Source organism: Oncorhynchus mykiss, chromosome 3, assembly GCF_013265735.2.
Source record: "Oncorhynchus mykiss isolate Arlee chromosome 3, USDA_OmykA_1.1, whole genome shotgun sequence".
Lineage (NCBI taxonomy): Eukaryota > Metazoa > Chordata > Actinopteri > Salmoniformes > Salmonidae > Oncorhynchus > Oncorhynchus mykiss.
Window position 1 is genome coordinate 16,332,377 of NC_048567.1, and position 20,433 is coordinate 16,352,809.

Below are 20,433 nucleotides of genomic sequence, written 5' to 3' on the forward strand. Positions count from 1 at the left end.
GTGTTTCCAGTCATCTGTAAGTGCAATCAATAATCTTTTCCCTGGTTCAGTACTGTATAGACCTGCCGCAGTCACAGTCACAACTATGTAGCTGTTCTTTTCTGCAGCCTGCAGCCATACAGGCAGTCCCCAGCTGGTTGGCCCATGGCATTATTTGTTTACTTCCTGTTTCTACTTGAGCGCACAGCACCATGGGACACCAGCGCAGCTCAGCTCACAGCTTGTTGTTGAGTGTTGAGCAGCAGCCAGTTCCCAAGCCTTCATTAAATCACTACAACACTCTGTCGCACACTGATGATGATGCCCCACGGTGGCGCCCTCTCGCATGCTGATGATGTGTCATTGCCCGTGACAAAGTGGACACAGTAGACACAATGGAGGGCTGAGGACCTCGCCCACTGTGGGTCACTATTAACTAACACCGCAGAATATATATACGATGAGCCAGAGAGAGGATGCAGTGTAGCTACTGTATGGCTACAGGCTATGGCTATGACTGAAATAGGCTACCTATTCCTAGTGCACCTACAGCGCATGCCCTGGTCAAAAGTAGTGCACTACAAAAGGAATATGGTGCTATTTCAGACGCAGCCTAAGAAGAAGACCAGCTGGCCTTCTCAATTTGAACAAACACCCTTAGTTAGACTTCATTGCACATCAGCTTGTTTCAAAATGTTCATTACCTGACCATCACAGTTAGTTTAAATAGCTGCTTTGTTGGCGGCCACAAAGGCCCATGGTGATCTCCAAGCAGATGGAGGCGCTTGTGAAAAGCGGTTGTTCTTAAATCAATTACAGAGTTATGATCCCGATCTACAATTCTGTCGAAATTTGGAATTCAGACAAAAGTGAACGTGAGGTATGTGAGTGTGTGTGTGTGCATGTGTGTGTGTGTGTATGTGTGCGATGTTTGAATGTGGTCCGATCTGGCTGGGGTGTTTAGTTTTGCGAGAGCTTTCCACTGCAGGAGCAGCGCTCAGTGTTTTACAGTTAGTTAGTTAACATTGGTAAAACCACCCTGACACCCCCGACTGCTGCATTCGCACATCATAAACAACACACTTTCCACCTCTCTCTCCCCCGCTCACTCTCCATCTCTCTCTCCCTCTTTCTCTCTCAATCTCTCTTCCTCTCCCCCCTCATGATCTCTCTCTCTCTCCCCTCTCCCTTCCCCCCTCTCTCTCCCTCCTCTCCCCCTGTATATCTCCTCTGCCTCTCTCTTCCACCCTCTGTCTCTCCACCCTCTCCCCCTGTCTATCTCCTCTGTCTCTCCACTCTCTCCCCCTGTCTATCTCCTCTGTCTCTCCACCCTCTCCCCCTATCTATCTCCTCTGTCTCTCTCTCCTCTCCCCCTGTCTATCTCCTCTGTCTCTCCCTCCTTTCTATCTCCTCTGTCTCTCCACCCTCTCCCCCTGTCTATCTCCTCTGTCTCTCCACCCTCTCCCCCTATCTATCTCCTCTGTCTCTCTCTCCTCTCCCCCTGTCTATCTCCTCTGCCTCTCCCTCCTTTCTATCTCCTCTGTCTCTCCACCCTCTCCCCCTGTCTATCTCCTCTGTCCCTCCACCCTCTCCCCCTGTCTATCTCCTCTGCTGTCTCCCGTGCTATTCTACCTGGCAGATTCACCCCTCTTCACCACCCCAACACTGCCTGAGACCACAGCAATCCGGAGAGAAAAATATGGAGAGAGGGAGAGGGATGTGGTGATCTGTATTGACTGTGTCTAATGCCTTGTGACTGCCTTCCCCAGGATCCATATTTTATTCTGCATGAATATTTCATCCACTCAAAGCATTTTTTAGGGTCCGTCTGGGAGTCTCCTAAGCGTTAAACAGAACAGCCCTGTGATAAATATCCTGTGAAGCGAGGTGAAGACGCACCAGCAGCAACCCTCTCCTCAAGTATACCATTCCAAACGTCCTCGAAGAACCGCTCATAGGGTGAGTTTCCATTGCAGATCATCCATCAGAGGTAGAGATGTAGCAGGATGGATCTCAATAGTCTTGTTTCCTGACCTTGTCTCCATTCCTTTGTCTGCACCAATGTTGAACTACATATACTGTAACGTGTATCTCAATAGTCTAATGGTCTCGTTTCCTGTCCTTGTCTCCTTCCCTTTGCGCTAATGTTGAAATACCTTTCTCAATTGTCTAAAATTCCATCCTCTCCTTGCCTGTTTTCAGAAGCCACTTTAGCCTATTGTGTGATTCTCCTGGAGGTCTATCTATGGCACAGTGAGTGTTGCATGATGGGAAGCGGGAGGCCGGGAGGACGGAGTGAGTGGAGTAATGGCTGTGTGAGTCACGTGTCTCCCCAACAATCAGCGGGTCAAGGTTAATGTAACCCTCTCTGCATCGCCAGCCTTATTTATGTTCCATTAAACGTGTTGAACAAATTGAAAAAAGATTAAACCGTGTTTCCGGTCAAAGGTTTAAATAGTCGTTCAGGAATGTGGAAGGATGGAAGGAAAGAATTCCCCTTTGTGGGAAATACACACATCCATGTGTCTCCTCTCTGCTCATAAAGTGTGGACCACTTTATTCTATGTATTGAGTTTATAACTGTCATTACAACTGTCATTACAACTGTCATTACAACTGTCATTATAACCGTCATTGCAACTGTCATTACAACTGTCATTGTAACTGTCATTGTAACTGTTATTACAACTGTCATTACAACTGTCATTACGGCTGGCATTATGACTGTCATTACAACTGTCATTACAACTGTCATTATAACTGTCATTGTAACTGTCATTGTAACTGTCATTACAACTGTCATTATGACTGTCATTACGACTGTCATTACAACTGTCATTAGAACTGTCATTATAACTGTCATTACAACTGTCATTACAACTGTCATTACAAATGTCATTATAACTGTCATTGTAACTGTCATTACGACTGTCATTATGACTGTCATTATGGCTGTCATTACAACTGTCATTACAACTGTCATTACAACTGTCATTACGGCTGGCATTATGACTGTCATTACAACTGTCATTACAACTGTCATTATAACTGTCATTGTAACTGTCATTACAACTGTCATTATGACTGTCATTACGACTGTCATTACGACTGTCATTATAACTGTCATTATAACTGTCATTACAACTGTCATTACAACTGTCATTACAACTGTCATTATAACTGTCATTATAACTGTCATTACAACTGTCATTACAACTGTCATTACAACTGTCATTACAACTGTCATTACAACTGTCATTGTAACTGTCATTACGACTGTCATTATGACTGTCATTATGGCTGTCATTACAACTGTCATTAGAACTGTCATTACAACTGTCATTACAACCAAGGCCTTAAGGAGTTTTCCCTCAGGGAACACCAATCAGTAGACAGACGCAACAGACACTACACCAGAAATGTGCTGCTAACTGATGCTGTCTTCTGTAGCTGCTATGTGTTTGAAGATGGGCGGCCATGTTGTAAGAACACAATGTGGACTCATTAAAGTTAGTTCCCTGGAACATCTGGTCGTCTGTTGCTATGCATGGTGTAGTCGGCACAAGAACATCTTGTCGGAGTTCCAAACAGCTGGTGGACTTTAATTAACATTGCATGTCACCAACAACACTGATGTGACAGGTTCAATAAAACAATCTTAAAAGTTAACAAAAACAAATACATGTGAAAGTAGGCTACAAGTTATTTTTTGTCTATTTCTATTTTAAAATTGTTCCTGTTCACTGTAAAAACATCCAATTTTCGGAAGATATCCTTTTAACTACAGTAACTACAGTACTTTGACCCTACTATGAAACATACAGCACTTAAGAGAAAACCAAATAAAACCTCCCCAGACCAACAGAATTCAATAGACAGTAACAGAGAAGCAAAAAGTACAACCATTAAAATCACTTGGAAAATCCAAATGATCACAGCGTTTATGAAAATGGCATTTCGCATGCTACATCATCACAGCAGTACCGATTATCCCAATGCAGCCAAAGCTGAATTATCATGGCACTTAGTAGAACGAATGTTAGCGGGCCTTTCTCAACAATCTGCAGTGTGGTAGTGGAGCGTATGATGGGATTGGTGCGGCTGGTGTGTGTTTTCACTCACACACATCAAATTGAAACAGATTACTGAAGGGGTCCTGGGACTCTAGAGCCAATCACTTCCACTGAACTTGACTCAGTCTCAAGTACACTTAAATGCCTCTCAGCCTAAGCAAACACACACACACACACACACACACACACACACACACACACACACACACACACACACACACTGCACACACACACACATGCACGGATGGACGCACACTTGGTCGTATGTGCACACACACAAGGAGACACTCACAACACACAAAGAAATAGACTAGCAAATAAGAAATGCCTTTTTTTCAAATGCCAAATCATTCTGTCAAAAATAGAATTAAATAAAACAACCCCTTTTTGATTAAAACAAGACAATCAGCCACTCCTCTGTAAACATTTTGCTACACTGGGTTTTAGGCCGACCTTTCAACTAACACAATTACAAAAAAATGTCAGGCAGATCAGGTCAAAACCTCTCCCATAACAGAATTACACCCATTTGACACACAGTAAATTACCTTTTCCTCAGAAGAGTCATGCGGGATACATTTCAATGATGTTTTTGTTGTGTTGTTTTTTTAAATATATATTGTTTTGTTCTGTCATAAAATGCAACCATAGGAATACTCAAAGGGATCCTTGCTGACAGCTATATAGAGGAAAACAGAATGATGGCTATAGAGTGGCTATTCAGTGGTGTTGGATGGAGTGGCTGGTCGTTGGGTCGTTAAACCTTTCTTTGCTCTTAGGGACCACCCCTCTAGTCTACCACCTCTACGGTCGGTCGGTTGCAGTCGGAGGATGTTGTCAAGGAAACCGGGCCATAAACATAGAGCCAGGGTGATTAAACTGTCACTCTCTCCCTCCCGCCATCAATGAAGGAAGGGAGGCCGGGACTGGGGGGAATATTTATAGGAGTAACCACACTATCCCTGCACCATGGTGCATCCCAGCGTCTCCATCTCTCCCTCACTACCCAATACAACTCCAGTGTAACATGACTCCCATAACGTTGTGATGTGTGGCTCGGAATACTACCACCACAACACAGAGTGTAGATGCCATTGCCTTTGTACCATTACAAGGTTTATCTGTTAGAAGTGGGCCATTGTGGGTATTGATTTACTTGTATGCTCTCTGGTTCACGGAGAAACAGCCCAATGAGAAAGCTGTTTCCTGTTCCACTCTGGGGCAACAGCAGTAGGGCAATTGGGGTGTGAAGGAAACATGGCTTAGTATAAAGGAGTCCCTTCTGAGAGAATTACATGGCAATATAGGGCTTATCCAATATGTTGGACAATATGTTTTCACACACATAAAAACAGGCAGTGTAAGCAGGCCAACACATTCCCCTGTTTAATAGAAGATTAATCAATCGCACTCCACACTGCCCTTTTCCACCTGGACAAAAATAACACCTATGTGAGAATGCTGTTCATTGACCACAGCTCAGTGTTCAACACCATAGTGCACATGAAGCTCATCACTAAGATAAGGATTGTGGGACTGAACACCTCCTCTCTGCAACTGGATCCTGGACTTCCTGACAGGCCGCCCCCAGGTGGTAAGGGTAGGTAGCAACATGTCAGCCACACTGATCCTCAATACAGGGGCACCTCAGGGGTGTGTACTTAGGCCCCTCCTGTACTCCCTTTTCACCCATGACTGTGTGGCCAAACATGACTCCAACACCATCATTAAGTTTGCTCACGACACAACAGTGATAGGCCTGATCACTGACAACGATGAGACAGCCTATATGGAGGAGGTCAAAGACCTAGTAGTGTGGTGCCAGGACAACAACCTCTCCCTCAATGTGAGGAAGACAAAGGAGCTGATCGTGGACTACAGGAAAAGGCGGGCCAATCAGACCCTCATTAACACAGACGGGGCTGTAGTGGAGCTGGTCGAGAGTCTCAAGTGCCTTGGTGTCCACATCACCAACGAACTATCATGGTCCAAACACACCAAGACAGTCGTGAAGATGGCACGAGACATGAAAAGATTTGGCATGGGTCCCCAGATCCTCAAAATGTTCTACAGCTGCACCATTGAGAGTATCCTGACCGGTTGCATCACCGCCTGGTATGTAAACTGCTCGGCATCTGACTGTAAGGCGCTACAGAGGGTAGTCAGTACGGTCCAGTACATCACTGGGGCCAAGCTTCCAGCTTCCTTTTTATTTTATTTTACTTTAGTTTATTTGGTAAATATTTCCTTAACTCTTCTTGAACTACATTGTTGGTTAAGGGCTTGTAAGTAAGCATTTCAAGGTCTACACTTGTTGTATTTGGTGCATGTGACAAATGAAGTATGATTTGATTTGATTGTATTACCTGAATCATTCCAAACATCCCATGCAGGTCTCCTTCCTTCTCATCCTGATATCTTCAGCCTTTGGCTCAATGAGCACATGCATTTATTCACTATCTATTGGCTCACCCCGTGTCAACCTGCTACATCCCCTAACACCTTCATTAACAGGGTGTTAGGGATCAGCCAGAATCAATGTTTCCCCAACGATGCTTATCTCACACTGAGCCCTACTGAATAAGGGCTGTAGGGAACCTGCACATGTCGTGGGGTAATAATAGTATCATATATACCTCACATGCAACTTGTAATAAGACTATTCAATTTCAATTAGCCTATTCAAATGTATATCTGACTCCATAAAGATAATTCAATTATAGAAGCAAGCATTAGGCAATAAGTTGACTTTGACTAACAAGTACTAGCCTGAGATTTCTCTATATCAAAGGCAGATATTGAATTAACATTGTACAATGAATGGATTCACATACAAGGAATAAAGCTTAAGCTACAAGGCAATACTGATGTTAACAAAGCATATTTCTAGGCATATAGATCCTAAGGTTTACTTAGAAGACAAAGCATGAACAAAGAGAAGCCTATTAGGCCAGAGGCCTAGAAGCCTAGGAAATGAGAATTGATCATACAACCTTCCTCCATGGACGGGATACAGGATACGAGAGAGAACAAAGGCATTTCATTCCATTGATAACATCTGAAGGTGTAACTCTTTCAACTCATAGCCATCCACATTGACCAATCAAACGACACCAAGTTTACAGTGTAACCTGACCACCAGGGTGTCAGAGTCATGGACACTATAATATTATTCACACATTTAATAGTCAGTCCTCTGGAAACTGTAACAGAGAGATACATTTTGGCCCCTCAGAGGGGGAAGGGCTGACAAGTCCTTGGGCATTGTCCTTTGTGCTTTCCTTGTGTTCCTGGACCATTTACCATGCAGCTCCAGGTGACAGAGAGCACAAATCGGGGCCAAGCCTACACACAAATACACACGCACAGACACAGTAGGGTTGAATATTTCTCCGTTATTTTACAAATGTTCCATTCCAAAAATGAATCACTTTTCTCCCTGGTAACCCGGTATTTCCCGCCAAAACCAGAAGTGTCCTTCAAAAGCATCCTAAAGCATAGAAATATGTCTGGATTCGATTAGAGCATTGATCGGCATGAAACTTCAAGCCTGATGCTACCTGAGCCTGATGCTACCTGAGCCTGATGCTACCTGAGCCTGATGAGACATATATTACATACATTTTATAAGCCATACATACAAGATCAAAAAATCCCAAAATACGGTGCCATTATCCAATACATACATATATGATACAGTCTACTGCAGGTTATGGACGACAGAAAAACATAAAAGCCCACATAAATGTAGCTAGCTATACGCTCTATTGTGTAAATAAATGAAACTAGCTCCAGTAGGCTAACCTTTTTCAGTGTGGACTGTATTACTGTATTATATTATACTGTAACATATGGACTGGAATTACACACATCGTTCAAACCATGATAAAGCAGAAGAGAACATACATTATGGAGCATCATATGCAGCCTACTACAAAGTTACAAGTATAGTCTAGCGAATTAGATTTACATTTTGAAATATAATAGGGCCTTTTTGTATAATTACTGGGCTGACACATATTTACCTTTCATAATATTTCCCCTAAGGTTATTAGTCTACCAACTCTTTCTCTCTCTTGTTGATTCATTCCTGCCTCGCTTTCAACAGCTAAATGAAATATGTTTTGTTGTCCTTATCTTCATCCTTCTGAAGACATCCTTGAATAATGCAGAAGGCTTAGATGCAGAAGGCTTTCACTTCTCTTCACGAAGATTGAATGGTTATGGGTCTGAATAAATAAATGCTATAGCCTACCATCGTGTTTTCTCTCTTCTTTCAAACTACCCATGAGTTCGATTGGCTGCTGCATTTAACATTCAGCAAAAAAGAGTGTACGTCCCTCTTTAAATAGTCTATTGTTATAAAAAATGCTAAGAAAAATGATGTCTAACAAGCTATTATAGTCTAGCTTGTCTTGCATGGGACTCTAAGAGCTAAGGAGCGTTTTTAAGGAGAGATGCCAGCGGAAAACAAGTGTTTGTGTATTGCGCAAGAGACAGAGGCTATAAATTAGAAGTGTATTATGCATAATCCATCATTAATTAATAAAATAAATATAAGGGTAATACTGCATTGAATATATTATCTGAAAGGCTAGGACATCTATATATAGGGCAATATATCAATCTAGAACAGGATTATCTATTTTGGATAGAGTTGATGGAGAGAAAGTCTGCGAGAGTGCTCGCACGTTCACTGATATAAAGCAATGATATTCGAGTGATAGGCTGTTTTAAAACTCTGCAGCTGCAATTATTAAAGTAATAACTTTTACAATTTAAAACCAAGGTGACCCCGAAAGCCAGTGGACATGGGTAATTTAGACACGCATTCAGTCTTTATATTACTGTAGCATAGACTATGCTGGAGCAAATGTAGGCCTACCTATCACTAGAAGAAAAGTTACCATGATTAGATGATAGGTCTGCATGCATTGTGAACTCCATACTGAGATGGACTGTGTGTCTCTAAGCATTGATTCATCATGCAGAGGCTGTAGAGAAGCCAGATTTAGATATTGCATATTCATTTCAATGCAATGCCTTTCTCAATATCTAAAATATGAAGTATTAGGTACAGGATGAACATATTGAAACCTGTAAACTTTCATTTGCCCAAAAAGTTGTTTTGGACACTTCTCTGGTTTCTATTTTGTTTTGCTTGGTTGGTTGTAGTTTTTTGGGAAATAGATTTAAACTGAATTAAATTGAAAGCAAAATGGTTTACGTAATAAAATACTGGCCAATGGAGCCCCAGTGTGTTTCTGAGAGCATGTGAAGACCTGGCAGTGTTGTCCTAAAGCCTGGATACACATACACACACACACACACACAGACATCCTGTCCTGAGCCTGGATACACACACGGACGCACACACACACAGACATCCTGTCCTGAGGCTGGCTCCCTCCCGACCCCTGGCATATGGCACATGTACCCTGCCCGCTGAGACGTTTTCTGCCTGCTGTTATAACACTGGAACACTGGCCATCTGGGGACGAAAGGGGGGGTAGGGCTACAGGGCTACTCTACTGTACAGGACTATAATCATAGTCTATATTACAGGTGAAGGGTTTTTTGATATGGTAATTTATGATATGGTAATTTAGCAGAACAGAACTGTTGACAACGACGGACATATATTTAGTATATGTGGCCCATCCGAGTACCAAACCCACAGCCCTTATGCTGCCAGGCCAGTACCATGGTCTGTCTACTGTAACTCACTAAGCTGTTGGAATCACTGTGAGAAAAAGTAGGGGTGATGGAAGGTGGAAGTACAGTACAATAAGTGATCAGTGACTGAGCCTGTTCTTTGGTCATAGACAACTGTGACTGAACCTGTTCTGTGGTCATAGACCACTGTGACTGTGAAGGTATGAGGCACAGAACTGCAATGAGGTGGTTCCAAGCCCGTTCTATTCATTCTATTTCTATGCTTTCTAGGCACAGTGGGTGGACAGACAGGGTGTGAGCCTTGCTGTATTGTCGTCATTGATCATGAAGGTGTGAGGTACTGTAAGTGGCCAGGGGTCTTACCTGTGCTGTCATCATAGACAACGGTGACCGTCTTCCACTTGAAGAAGTGAACCAGGTCCAGAATGGCTCGGCTGAGAGAGGAGAAGTCTGGGTAGAGGCTGACGTAGAAAGAGTCCCTGTTGTCAGACACCTGGTGCTTCCATTTGGTCTGGATGTGGGGCACGCCAAGCGCGTTACAGATGGACTGGACCGCATTGGCCGACGAGCTGTGGGAGGGCCCGAAGATGGCCGCCACCCCCAGAGATAGTTGGTCGCAGGCTGGGGGAGGAGACAACGTTCAGTTAGTCCTTTATTCAGTGGTTTATTCAGTATTATATGACATGCTACTGTTAGTTCCTGAAGTCATGGACTTCCCACTCCACTATGGCAAGCTGTCCGTTCCTATATGGTTTTGAATGACCATCATGAAGCATATTTGGAAGGAAGCCAGTGACCGTGTAAAATGTATGAACAAGATCTATACACAGTAGGCCTGCATAATATATTAAACGATTGGCAACACTTTGTAACAACAGCATTCTGCATTCAAATGACTTAATTTGATGAAAGGAGAAAACGCTCCAATCACAGAAAAAAGGATATAATGGCCAGTAATCGATAAGACCCTTTGGATGCGTATGAAAAGCACCCTTTTCCCTATTGTGTTCTACTTTTGAACAGACCCTTATGGGGTTGCCCTATGGACGCTGGACAAAAGTAGTGCACTTTATTCGGAAAAGGGTGCCGATTTAGATTCAACCTTTGAGATGTCAGGCCTAATGCAACCAGTAAAACTATAGATTATAGCAGTTTATAAACCTGTCTCCAGGGAGACAACCAACTCTGTGAATTAGTATTACTGCTGAGTCCTTAGCAGAAACCAATCAATTGTCTTGGTTTATGTTTCATCTGCACAGACAACGGATGCATTCCAAATAGCAACCTATTCCTATATAGGGCACTACTTTTGACCAGATTCCTATGGGGCAGCTCGATGGGCCCTAATCAAAAGTAGTGCACTATAAAGCCTAAAGGGAATAGGTTGCCATTTGGGATGCGACCATCCTCTTTCTGCGACTGATTATAATTGTCCCAATCCAACCAATGAACTACGCATGAGCCCACATTCCCTGGGTGGGTGGGAACGCACTAACAACGCTAAATAAGATAGGAGAGTCACACAAATAGCAAGCAAACGTATTTGTATATTTTAACACTTGAATATTGAATATTGTTCCAGGAGACCAGCACCAGTCATGAATCTGGGTGTGAATGCAGCTTTCTGAATTGTATTCATAATCCTTGACCTTTTCTGGAGGCTTCGAAGCTGTCGTAGATGTTTATCCGTTGGATGTCGTATGTTAGCGTTGTGTTTGGCAGTAGGGTTCTGTTCCTGTTGATTGTATTTAAAGCAAATTTAAAGGCTAGTTCCTCAGCACCTGACGGCCCCGACTCAATGGACTCAAATATTCCTCCTGAAAACCAACAGAGACAAGAGACAGTTAGTTAGTACAGTAACTGAACAAAGTGGTTGATGAAATCACATTTAATGTTGAGAGGATTGTTCTTGACTCATTACATTTACACTTGTGTGTGATTATCCTGTTCTGTCCTTTACTCATAATTATATAAGTTCCTAATTTAAATAGAAAGGTTAATCAAATACAATTCACAAGATATAGAAAAGATATTGAAAATATAATTCCATCAAGTCCATCGAGACCTTACTATTGACAATAAAATGAGTCAGATATTTTGCACATCACATCAGCTGGGGATACTTGTTTACTCAGGCTATGGGGGTACTTTTAACACTGACACATGACTGAAGCGAAAGCTTTCAGACACGTTAAGGCTTGGACAGTTTCCAACAGGAATGTGATCCAGGGGGATGTACTACTGTAAGAGAAACTCCTGTAATGTACTGTAGAGTGATGCACTCTCTTCAGAAAGACTGGAGTGGAAAGTGTGTTTAAAAGTGCTGGCTGCATAGCCAACGGCCCTCCAGTGAATTCATCTGACAGCCAACAGATGAATGGCTGCCGGAGAGGCTTGTGAGGGGAGGGGGTGGAACTCTTAGATCAATGTGCCCTGATTGGCCGGCGGATCAATCAATCAAGCCCTTGGGGAGCACTGGAGCACAGAGGCGGGAGATTGAAGTGTTTTGTTTGGGTTAGCCCCCTGGCCTGCCCCGTTGGCTCACAGTCTGTCGGTCTGTCGGTCTGTCTGTCTGTCAGAGGAAGCTGTCAGTAGATTCTATGGTTTATTTCCTCCTACTGTAAAACTCCAAAAGCAGCAACTAAACAGAGGACCAGGCCACTTGCAGAAGCAGCAACTAAACCGAGGACCAGGACACTTGTAGAAGCAGCAACTAAACAGAGCACCAGGCCACTTGTAGAAGCAGCAACTAAACAGAGGACCAGGACACTTGCAGAAGCAGCAACTAAACAGAGGACCAGGACACTTGTAGAAGCAGCAACTAAACAGAGGACCAGGCCACTTGTAGAAGCAGCAACACAACAGAGGACCGGGACACTTGCAGAAGCAGCAACTAAACAGAGGACCAGGACACTTGCAGAAGCAGCAACTAAACAGAGGACCAGGACACTTGTAGAAGCAGCAACACAACAGAGGACCGGGACACTTGTAGAAGCAGCAACTAAACAGAGGACCAAGCACTTTGAAGAAGCAGCAACTAAACAGAGGACCAGGACACTTGTAGAAGCAGCAACTAAACAGAGCACCAGGCCACTTGTAGAAGCAGCAACACAACAGAGGACCAGGACACTTGTAGAAGCAGCAACACAACAGAGGACCAAGACACTTGTAGAAGCAGCAACTAAACAGAGGACCAAGCACTTTGAAGAAGCAGCAACTAAACAGAGGACCAGGACACTTGTAGAAGCAGCAACTAAACAGAGGACCGGGACACTTGCAGAAGCAGCAACTAAACAGAGGACCGGGACACTTGCAGAAGCAGCAACTAAACAGAGGACCAGGACACTTGCAGAAGCAGCAACTAAACAGAGGACCAGGACACTTGCAGAAGCAGCAACTAAACAGAGGACCAGGACACTTGCAGAAGCAGCAACAAGACCCGTGTCAGGAAAAGTTCCTCTCCTCTCTCTTATTAGTATTCTTCTCGTGGGAGAGCTCTACTTTGCATGCCATAATGAGTTGGAGGGAATTAATAAGCATCAGTTAATCGGGATGTACTATAATTGGAAGCCTGAGCTTTCGGAATCGGTCCGTTCACATGAGAGAAGTACCGTTTCTTGCTGAGAAGAGAATGTCTCTGTGGCTCAATTGAAAGAAAGAGGAGAGAAGAGAAGTGAGTGAATGACTAAACGACTGACCGACCATGTGAATGTGAAAGAAGAAGATGAATCAGACTGGACAGATTAATGCGAAGACGTGACAGAGGGAGTAGGTGATGAATATGAATATGTGTAATGTGTAACTCCTTTGTACTACAGGTTACGATAAGTATGCATTCACATGAAAAATGTGAGCAATGTAGAAAGCAGATTGAACTGAAGGTCAATGTATGAGTACCATACATACAGTACTGATGAATTGAATGAAGTGGTATAGGTATGGTATAGGTGGGTGAAAGGTTAACGCAATGACGTTAAATATTAATAGTATAAAATGATTACAAGGGAGAATGAGTGTATGTATAGGTACAGGTCTATGTGTAGTGTGAATATGACAATGAGGAAGCAAGTCTAAATGAGATTGTGGGGATGAATGTAAGAGGCTTTGGTTAGCAGTGAAGGGGTAGTTAGGAGAACAGGTGGGGCTAACATTAAGTAAGGCCTATGTAAAAAAAAGAAAAAAGGCTGCCCCATTTTCACACACAAAGATCATGTAGTGTATCTTTAGAGGGCTTTCATTGAATTTTGACATCCAGATAATAACAGTGACATATTGAGTTCCACCCAGGGAGTAGTTAGTCCCCCCTGCTGACTGGTGGCTTGTAAGATTCTTTGATTTGATACTATAAGCCCATAGATCCACAGAGCTTACAGCAGAGATCTGATATCCACCACAGAGGTGACAGCTCTCATAATACCTGACGAAGAGGAAATAAGCGCAAAATCACCATAATGTTAATCCCCAAAACACACAAGCCAGAAGTCATAAAGGGTCATGGGCTTTGAGACACCGTTGGAGACAGGGACACAAGCATAGAGTGGGAGGTTGAGGGGATATGGGAGATTATCTGAGGCTGGTGTGTGTGTGTGTGTGTGTGTGTGTGTGTGTGTGTGTGTGTGTGTGTGTGTGTGTGTGTGTGTGTGTGTGTGTGTGTGTGTGTGTGTGTGTGTGTGTGTGTGTGTGTGTGTGTGTGTGTGTGTGTGTGTGTGTCTAGGTGTGTCTAGGTATTGAACCCCGGCGCACGTTCAGCACAGATCCCAGAACAGCAATAAGTCAGGAGAGAATCACATCAATCAACACTTCATCAATCTGGGGAAATTACATTAACAGACACAAACTGACCACAGCAGAGCACTCACCACAACATGACTACTCCGACCAATCATAGAGAGTTTACAGAGCCGTGTCGCCCGACCTAGCCAAACAGATCCTCTTCAGCTCTGTACCAGAACAGATCCCAAAACCTCAAGCTATAGCTTGTCACAAAAAACATGTACCACGGTTTGAGTCGCCACAAATGAAAGCTGTATCCTGCTGCTGTTGGCACTATGCTATCGTAGACCTTCACTACCGGTCAAAGGTTTTAGAACACCTACTCATTTCAATTAACAGATGTGCCTTGTTCATTTGTGGAATTTCTTTCCTTCTTAATGCATTTGAGGCAATCAGTTGTGTTGTGACAAGGTAGGGGTGGTATACAGAAGATAGCCCTATTTGGTAAAAGACCAAGTCCATATTATGGCAAGAACAGCTAAAACAGGCAAAGAGAAACGACAGTCCATCATTACTTTAAGACATGAAGGTCAGTCAATATGGATCATTTCATGAACTTGGAAAGTTTCTTCATGTCCAGTCCCAAAAGTGAGATTTTTGTTCTCAACCGCCGTGTCTTTGTGAGACGCGTGTGACTAAACAAATATTCTCCATATGTGTTGTTTCAACCGTGAAAGCATGGAGGAGGAGGTGTTAAGGTGTGGGGGTGCTTTGCTGGTGACACTGTCTGTGATTATTTTTTAATTCAAAGCACACTTAACTAGCATGACTAGCATTAACCAGCATTCTGCAGCGATACGGAATCCCATCTGGTTTTGGCTTAGTGGGACTATCATTTGTTTTTCAACAGGACAATGACCCAACACACCTCCAGGCTGTGTAAGGGCTATTTTACCAAGAAGGACAGTGGAGTGCTGCATCAGATGACCTGGCCTCCACCATCCCCTGACCTCAACCAAATTGAGATGATTTGGGATGAGTCGTACCACAGAGCGAAGGAATAGCAGCCAACAAGATCTCAGCATATGTAGGAACTCCTTCGAGACTTTTGGAAAAGCATTCCAGGTGAAGCTGGTTGAGAGAATGCCAAGAGTGTGCAAAGCTGTCATCAAGGCTAAGGGTGGCTATTTGAAGAATCTCAAATATAAAATATATTTTGATTTGTTTAACGCTTTTTTGGTTACTACATGATTCCATGTGTGTTATTTCATAGTTTTTATGTCTTAACTATTATTCTACAATGTAGAAAAGTGTAAAAATTAAGAAAAATCCTTGAGCAGGTGTTCTAAAGCTTTTGACCGGTAGTGTACCTATGATAACTCTGGAGCCAAGTATGTACCAAGTATCTAAGAGTGCTTATTCAAGATCAGTTTAGGCAGTTTAGGCTAGATCACAATAAATAAAATACATGTCTGGGGTGACCTGATCCTAGATCAGCACTCCTACTCTGAGACACTTGATACAGTGCCTTGCGAAAGTATTCGGCCCCCTTGAACTTTGCGACCTTTTGCCACATTTCAGGCTTCAAACATAAAGAAATAAAACTGTATTTTTTTGTGAAGAATCAACAACAAGTGGGACTCAATCATGAAGTGGAACAACATTTATTGGATATTTCAAACTTTTTTAATAACAAATCAAAAACTGAAAAATTGGGCGTGCAAAATTATTCAGCCCCTTTACTTTCAGTGCAGCAAACTCTCTCCAGAAGTTCAGTGAGGATCTCTGAATGATCCAATGTTGACCTAAATGACTAATGATGATAAATACAATCCACCTGTGTGTAATCAAGTCTCCGTATAAATGCACCTGCACTGTGATAGTCTCAGAGGTCCGTTAAAAGCGCAGAGAGCATCATGAAGAACAAGGAACACACCAGGCAGGTTCGAGATACTGTTGTGAAGAAGTTTAAAGCCGGATTTGGATACAAAAAGATTTCCCAAGCTTTAAACATCCCAAGGAGCACTGTGCAAGCGATTAATATTGAAATGGAAGGAGTATCAGACCACTGCAAATCTACCAAGACCTGGCCGTCCTTCTAAACTTTCAGCTCATACAAGGAGAAGACTGATCAGAGATGCAGCCAAGAGGCGCATGATCACTCTGGATGAACTGCAGAGATCTACAGCTGAGGTGGGAGACTCTGTCCATAGGACAACAATCAGTCGTATATTGCACAAATCTGGCCTTTATGGAAGAGTGGCAAGAAGAAAGCCATTTCTTAAAGATATCCATAAAAAGTGTTGTTTAAAGTTTGCCACAAGCCACCTGGGAGACACACCAAACATGTGGAAGAAGGTGCTCTGGTCAGATGAAACCAAAATTGAACTTTTTGGCAACAATGCAAAACGTTATGTTTGGCGTAAAAGCAACACAACTCATCACCCTGAACACACCATCCCCACTGTCAAACATGGTGGTGGCAGCATCATGGTTTGGGCCTGCTTTTCTTCAAGAGGAACAGGGAAGATGGTTAAAATTGATGGGAAGATGGATGGAGCCAAATACAGGACCATTCTGGAAGAAAACCTGATGGAGTCTGCAAAAGACCTGAGACTGGGACGGAGATTTGTCTTCCAACAAGACAATGATCCAAAACATAAAGCAAAATCTACAATGGAATGGTTCAAAAATAAACATATCCAGGTGTTAGAATGGCCAAGTCAAAGTCCAGACCTGAATCCAATCGAGAATCTGTGGAAAGAACTGAAAACTGCTGTTCACAAATGCTCTCCATCCAACCTCACTGAGCTTGAGCTGTTTTGCAAGGAGGAATGGGAAAAAATGTCAGTCTCTCGATGTGCAAAACTGATAGAGACATACCCCAAGCGATTTACAGCTGTAATCGCAGCAAAAGGTGGCGCTACAAAGTATTAACTTAAGGGGGCTGAATAATTTTGCACACCCAATTGTTCAGTTTTTGATTTGTTAAAAAAGTTTGAAATATCCAATAAATGTCGTTCCACTTCATGATTGTGTCCCACTTGTTGTTGATTCTTCACAAAAAAAGACAGTTTTATATCTTTATGTTTGAAGCCTGAAATGTGGCAAAAGGTCGCAAAGGGGGCCGAATACTTTCGCAAGGCACTGTACATACGGCCCCTGGTCTAGACACTGGAGAATGGATCAGTGTGGGCACTGGAGAATGCCCTTTCCCTCTCAGCTGGTGACATGTGTTCTGTGATCAGACTACTGGGTCTTCCTCAGCCCATACATCCATCAAAACCCATCACTACTAACATCCCTAATTAATGATCAATGGGGTCTTCAGCATCCCTGAATTATTAATCCAACAAGGATACCAGCGCCACGATCAATGTCATCACATCATCCACATCTTTCTGTGCCAAGAAGGGAGTGTATAGCCTCATTTAAATCTCAGTAAGCATGTTTGGCCACATCATAAGGCAGCATACTGACAGACATGTGGACAAAGGATAATTCATCATTCTCTTGCAGCAATATGAGCGGGATCGATTTGGAGGTGGAGGGTCCATTATGGTCTGGGGCAGTGTGTCACAGCATCATCGGACTGAGCTTGTTGTCATTGCAGGCAATCTCAACGCTGTGTGTTACAGGGAAGACATTCTCCTCTCTCATGTGGTACCCTTCCTGCAGGCTCATCCTGATATGACCCTCCAGCATGACAATGCCACCAGCCATGCTACTCGTTCTGTGAGTGATTTCCTGCAAGACAGGAATGTCAGTGCCCGGATCTCAATCCAATTGAGCACGTTTGGGACCTGTTGGATCGGAGGGTGAGGGCTAGGGCCATTCTCCCCAGAAATGTCCGGGAACTTTCAGGTGCCTTGGTGGAAGAGTGGGGTAACATCTCACAGCAAGAACTGGCAAATCTGGTGCAGTCCATGAGGAGGAGATGCACTGCAGTACTTAATGCAGCTGGTGGCCACATCAGATACAGACGGTTACTTTTGATTATGACCTCCCCTTTGTTCAGGGACACATTATTCTATTTCTGTTAGTCAGAGGTCTGTGGAACTTGTTCAGTTTATGTCTCAATTGTTGAATCTTGTTATTTTCATACAAATATTTACATATGTTAAGTTTGCTGAAAATGAGGTGAGGACATTTATTTCAGAATTCTTACTTCAGAATCAGTCTGCACCAGTGGAGTCTGGAGGCTTTTAGGCGGAGCTATAGGATGACACGCTCATTGTAATGGCTGGAATGGATTAAATGGAACGGTATCAAACACATCAAGCATGTGAAAACACCTTTTGACTCTGTTCCATTAATTCCATTCCAGCCATTACAATGAGCCTGTCCTCCTATTGCTCCTCCCACCAGTCTCCTCTGGTCTGCACCTTGTTTGTTTCCTTTAGAAGAGATGCATCAGCATCAACTCCTGTAGACTAAGTCAATCATATCTTTGGGCCAAACTGATACTACTTTGGAATGTCAATATACAGTTTACTGAACAGAAATATAAACGCAACACTCAACAATTCAAAGATTTTACGGAGTTACATTTTATATAAGGAAATAAATCAATTGAAATACATTCATTAGGCCCTAATCTATGGATTTCACATGACTGGGAATACAGTGTAAAATAAACCCCTGAGACGGGTCCCCACATCAGGTTTTCAGGGGAAAGGCAAGCTAGGTTGAAGATACTGGAGCCCTGAAAACTGGATGTTTACGGTTTTCTGAGAACCCCGCTGAGTGTGCCTGCAGCCAAATATAATTATGACACAGGCTGCAAAGAGGGATAAGATAGATAGTGCTTATTGTGCAAGTTTAGGGTGACCAGAATGTTGAATTGACACAAACAAAAAGTTTCTATAACAATGAGTGCATTAGCATTGTGATACGAAATAAGTCTAGACTTGATTGCCTGAGTCTCACTGAATGCCTAGAATAGACTTAGCCTCAATCACCCTCACTAAATGAGTCTGACAGGGCACACTAATCCCTATACCAACACCCTATTTACATAGGTCTCTGATAAAAAGTACTATACTAGATAGGGGATAGGGTGCCATAGAATGTCAGAGTTTTGATACTCTTCTGTACCAAAGCTTGTTTGTTTATCACTTTTTCCTATTAAAGCTCAGCTTTGTCCAGTTGAGGATAGAATGAATACATCACCATCAGTACATTAGTTTTAATCAGAATTTATTTTCCCTTCGTTTGGTTGAACTCGTGAAAATAAACTACACACTCCATTTTAAAGTAGTCTGTTTTCTTTTTTAATACCTTGTGCTGGTCTGAAATCAATTGCTGCACTTGCTGCTATCTTGGCAAGCATGTGTGTTCTTGTCGGGCTGCAGAGAGGAGCGGAGAGCCGGAGAGGCTATCTTTGATGAATGTGCTCAGTAATCCAGTCAATTGGTCGCATTAATAATGTTTGGTTTGCTAAAATAGCGACTGTAGCCGCCCAATGCTAGCTGCTTCTGGGCTGTGGGGCCCCGCACACATTGGGCTGTGGGGCCCCGCACACATTGGGCTGTGGGGCCCTGCACACATTGAGCTCAGGGACTCAACAAGACTACAGGCTTTAAAGCTCAGCACAACACACATAGTTCAAAGATACATAATGACAGAGACAGGGGGAATTCAAATATGTGTGTGTGTGTGTGTGTGTGTACGTTGTGTTTCTGACTCACGTTGATGTTATCACAAAATGCAACACTGGACTTTTTACAGCTTAGCAAATGTGCTCATGAATGATAACAAAAAGTGTTCTGGCAAATGTGCAGAACTACCCACAGTGTCACAGTCGTGGCTTCTAACAGTAAACGACTGCATTGCAAATTGCCAACATTCTCATCCTGCTGAGTTGAAAGGGTATAAGAAGTAAAAGGGCAGAGAAACACCTGGATCTGATTACCATTACTGGTTTACCAAGAGGAGAACGTTAAACGTCAAGATGGTCTCTGTCCTTTCCTCTAACCTCCTCCTGTCAGTG

At 43.1% G+C, this 20,433-nt stretch overlaps 1 protein-coding gene across 2 annotated transcripts in view; it reads right to left on the reverse strand.

The window, feature by feature from the left end:
- LOC110512031 (glutamate receptor ionotropic, kainate 2) overlaps positions 1-20,433 on the reverse strand; it is a 234,597-nt gene that overhangs the window by 144,996 nt on the left and 69,168 nt on the right. For both annotated transcript variants that reach the window (XM_036970551.1, XM_036970556.1), the window contains exons 3-4: positions 11,378-11,545; positions 10,092-10,349 (exon numbers count right to left, since the gene is read on the reverse strand). In XM_036970551.1, the coding sequence (XP_036826446.1) occupies positions 10,092-10,349; positions 11,378-11,545 (426 nt within the window). The remainder of the gene's footprint in view (positions 1-10,091; positions 10,350-11,377; positions 11,546-20,433) is intronic.